This window comes from Anarrhichthys ocellatus, unplaced genomic scaffold (assembly GCF_004355925.1).
Source record: "Anarrhichthys ocellatus isolate YVR2014 unplaced genomic scaffold, GSC_Weel_1.0 scaffold599, whole genome shotgun sequence".
Lineage (NCBI taxonomy): Eukaryota > Metazoa > Chordata > Actinopteri > Perciformes > Anarhichadidae > Anarrhichthys > Anarrhichthys ocellatus.
The window spans coordinates 20788-25476 of NW_022280573.1; the positions used below are offsets into that span (position 1 = coordinate 20788).

The 4689-nt window shown below is 44.6% G+C and overlaps 1 protein-coding gene across 1 annotated transcript; it reads left to right on the forward strand.

Annotated features, from left to right (window-relative positions):
• Window positions 1-454: 454 nt before the first annotated feature.
• Window positions 455-1712, forward strand: LOC116376774 (programmed cell death protein 2-like). The gene has a single exon (XM_031838244.1). The coding sequence runs from the start codon at window positions 620-622 to the stop codon at window positions 1313-1315; it is 696 nt and encodes a 231-aa protein (XP_031694104.1). The 5' UTR covers window positions 455-619; the 3' UTR covers window positions 1316-1712.
• Window positions 1713-4689: the final 2977 nt, after the last annotated feature.

The following is a 4689-nucleotide window of genomic DNA, read 5'->3' on the forward strand; positions in this document are numbered from 1 at the left end:
CAGACCTGAATCCAATTGAGCACATCTGGGACATCATGTCTCGCTCCATCCACCAACGCCACGTTGCACCACAGACTGTCCAGGAGTTGGCGGATGCTTTAGGCCAGGTCTGGGAGGAGATCCCTCAGGAGACCATCTGCCACCTCATCAGGAGCATGCCCAGGAGTTGTAGGGAGGTCATACAGGCACGTGGAGGCCACATACACTACTGAGCCTCATTTGGACTTGTTTTAAGGACATTACATCAAAGTTGGATCAGCCTGTAGTGTGTTTTTCCACTTCAATTTTGAGTGTGACTCCAAATCCAGACCTCCATGGGTTAATAAATTTCATTTTCATTGATAATTTTTGTGTGATTTTATTGTCAGCACATTCAACTATGTAAAGAACAAAGTATTTAATAAGACTATTTCATTCATTTAGATCTAGGATGTGTTGCTTAAGTGTTCCCTTTATTTTTTTGAGCAGTGTATATGTGTATATATATATATACTATATACACACATTATTCCCTTTTTATCTGTTTACATACTCGTCTTTATAGTAGACGTAAAATTAAAAGTTCTGTTAAATAACAGAATGAGTCACAGTGTCTGAGCTCACCGTGTAGTTTAATAACATGGATGAGCATCTTAATCGTCAGGTGAACTGCTTTTTGGTCATTTTGACCCGTTTATTTTTCCCCTCAGCAGCCAGTGAGGTCGACGTCAGCAGCCAGCTTCAGGATCTCCGTCTGGTGGACTCCCAGGAGGAGGAAGAGGAGGAGGAGGTGCCCGTCCTCCGGGCGTTCTTCATCAGCGTGGTGGACGAGTCGGATCTGTGCGGAGAGGAAGACGACGACCTGCGGCACGCCCAGCGGCTGCTGAGGGAGTATGAGAGGAGGGAGGGCGTGGCGGTGGGAGAGCTGGAGGACAGGGGAGGAGGAGGAGGAGGAGGGGAGGAGAAGTACGAGAAGACGAGAGCCAGACACGGAGACGCCATCTTCTCCAGGTTCATGAAGAAGATCTCGCTCTGTCCTCAGCAGATCCTGCGCTACTGTCGCGGTGGGAGGCCGCTCTTCATCTCCGAGCCGCCGGCCGACGTGGCGACGACGACATGCGGCAACTGTGGAGGAACCAGGACCTTCGAGCTGCAGCTGATGCCGGCTCTGGTCAGTCTGCTGCGGAGGACGGACGGTGGTGGTGGTGGTGAGGCCGAGCTGGAGTTTGGGACGGTGCTGGTTTACACCTGTAGGAACAGCTGCTGGACATCAGGATCAGCTGTGGAGGAGTTCTGCTCTGTTCAGACGGACCCAGACCAGCAGCTCTTTAAATGATGACGGTGAAGATGGTAGTTTCACTTCTGGTTCCTTTGAGGGGCCAAAGAGTCTCCACAGCGGCTGGAAGTCTTCGTGTGTTTGAAGACCTCATCGTGCAGCAGTGATGTCACTGTGTAGTCCAGTACACTGTGACATCACTGCTGGGTGTGGTGGTTAAAGGAGCCGCAGAGAAACACTGATAAAGTTACGCCTTAACGAGCAGATCAATACTGAAGCTGCTGCTACAGATTCTCACTATGAATAGAATCATGACACATGTGGTGTTTTAACCAATATTCAGAGAAATAATAATCTTTAAAAACACAAACGGATCATTTTTTAAACAGCCTTTCTCGTGGATTGTGTCCCCTTTAAATGTTTGTTTTATAACAGAATAAAAACAGATTATTTAGTGTATTTGTGTTGAATGTTTGTCTCTGTGTGATTCAGAGCTGATTTACTCTTTAATCACATTCCTGCAGCTCGTTAACACGACCTGCTCTGAGAACCCGGAGTCAGTGCCTTAAAGGGACAGTACTGATGTTTAGAAGTACTTCTACATACTCTGAGTATTACTACAGTAGATGTACTGCTGTGGACGTATTCTAGACTCCTAAAAGAATCAATATCACTTTAAGTGAAATTACGTCTTTATACTACAGAACTTTACTTCCTGTCATGAACCAATCACTGCACTTCATCATAACGTTATAATGTGCCTTCAGCCAGTACTCATGTTCACTGAGCAGAGCCTGAAGGCATCATCATGTAACTGAAGTGAACCTCCGTTGGTTAGCCGTTAGCGGTGCTGCTAACGTTACCAGCTCTCCTCTGATTGGTTGTTTAGAATGAAACATGATCAGAGACCAGGAACACGTGGATGAAGCTCTCACACATTGATAAAAACACAGACTCTCGTTTACGTTCTTTTTACTTCAACCTTTACGATACATTTCTATAACTCCGTGTGTGAAGCTTCATAAACATCTGAGTTGAACATTAATGTGAAATGTAAACCGTGCAGAGAGTCAAAGCAGCCTCTGAAGTGGATGATGGTCTGAAGAGCTTCTTACTGAATCACATCCAGAGTATCAAAAATAGATTCCTTAATTAACCGGCCAATAAATAAAGGTCTTTATTTCAGCCTCTGTGACGCCGTCACTCATTGTTCTGATTACGTAAAGTTGACTTTCAGCCCTTTGATTGTTTCTTACAATTCAGTCAAGTAAAGCTAGAAGACGACGTCTTTGGTTTGTTAGCGAGGGTTCGAGTCCCGCTAAAGATTCCTGAGGAAACCGCCGTGTGACGCCCTGATGAGTTCGAGCCCGCGGACTCGTCGGAGGCTTCTGATTGGTTGTTCAGGCACTTGAGGATCAGTTCGGTGACCGTTTGTTGTTTTTGTCTCCAAGAAGAAGCGAATAAAGCGTCGCGGTCGTCTCCCGTCTCACTGAGCTCCTCCTCCGCAGAACGGCGAGGCGGCGTCAGCGGACGACTTGTGCTCCCAGTCGTACTGGTGGTACTGGTCCAGCTCGTGGTACTGGTCCAACTGGTCGGGCTGGACGCTGCTGCTCAGGCTGCAGATGTCTCTGTCGATTATCTCGTTTACTGAAACGAAAACAGAAGCACGAGACACGATTATTCATGACGTAACAGTCCGGTTACAATCTTTACTCAAATTCCACTGATTTGCTGGTTCTGGAGCTTTTGACTCCATTTCAAAGTCTTCCTCAGAACTCAGCCCTGAAGAAGTGGTTTAAAGCTCCAGAAGAGCGTAACTGGACCTTGAGTTCAGACGTTTCTGGTCAAACAGCTGTTTTCCAATGAACTCTCGGGTTGCAATATTTTCACCAGATGGCGACAAAGAACCAGTTTGTTCCCGACATCAGTTTTTCAGACAAAATATTTCCATTCAACTCGTGTTGCTTTTCTTTTTACAACCAAATCTTCCTTTTTTTTGGTGTTTTTCTCGGCTCGGCTTTGGTTCTTTGGTAACTTGATCCAGAACGGTTGTGATTGGTCGTTCGATGTCATTCAGAACTATAATTGTTAATTACGTAAAATGAGAAACATCAAGTTTTCCTTTTGTGTGAAGCATCAAATAAACTTAATCTGCTTTATTTGACATCACAATGTCGAGAGTCACGTGTTTCCAAAGGTTTCTAGATGTTTGAAATCCTGAAACCTAAATCTTAAAAAAAAACAAGAATTAAAAACATCAAAGTCATGTGACAGACTTTCGGCCCAATGCATGCTGGGATTGAACCCAGTAAACTTCCCAAAACACATTCTGCAGCTGACATCGCTTCATTTCCACGACAAAGTTTTCCTCTGACATCACCATAACAAGTGCAAAGGCTCATGGGTGTTGTAGTATTTAGAGCAGAGGTCAAAAAATGTAAACAAGGAGAAACGATGGTGAAAACATAAAAGATGTGAGATCGTTAAACCGTCCAGGAGCAGCTTCACGTGTGATGCAAAGGGGGAGGGGCTTCACCACAGGAAACATGAGATGAAGGTCGTTTATTAAATGATATTAAACTACATTGTGACACATGCAGGTAAACGGCCACAGGAGGGAGCAGCTGCACTCACACTGAGTCTGTAGCTTCAAACACGTTCTCCTAAAACCTTCAACACTTTATTTAATGAATTCATCTCGACGACTAAAAGAGACGGAACTTTGAGTCTGAGACACATGCTGAGCTCTCAGTGGAGGAGCGAAGTGATGGAGTTCATTATGATTGTTGTTGTTATTAGTGGCAGTAATGAAGCTGCTCTGCTGAGTCTAAACATAGCTCTGCTGTGAAACCTGAAGCGCGACAATCAAATAGTGGACTAAATTAAAACCGTTAATGATGGTAAACATTCCCGAGGTGAGGAGGATCCTTAGTTTGTGTTTTGTCCGCCATCTTGAAACTAGAGATTGAGACCATAAACTCATGTTTACAATGTTTACTGAGGTAATAAATCAAGAGAGAAGTAGAGTCACTTTCTCATAGACTTCTATACAACCAGAGGAGTCGCCCCCTGGTGGACACTAGAGAGAATGCAGCTTTAACACATAAGGGGGGGGGGTCAGAGGCCTGACGACGGCTGCTTCACCACAACAAATTGAACCCCCATCTGCATCTTTCAGAGCAGCAACAAGCGGACTATTATTAACCCAGATCAGAGGGAAACACACACGAAACCACACACACACTAACAGGAAGCCTTTGACTACGATTCTAAGAGATTCAGATCTGAACGTCAGGACCAGATCTCACAATTCATTCTCTGGTGAAAGTTTTCTAATATAAACTACTACCACTACTATTAACTACTATTAACTACTACTAACTACCACTATTAACTACCACTATTAACTACTATTAACTACCACTATTAACTAC

Coding starts and splice junctions, on each gene's coding strand:
- LOC116376774 (XM_031838244.1), top strand. CDS start 620: ATGGATGAGCATCTTAATCGTCAGGTGAACTGCTTTTTGGTCATTTTG.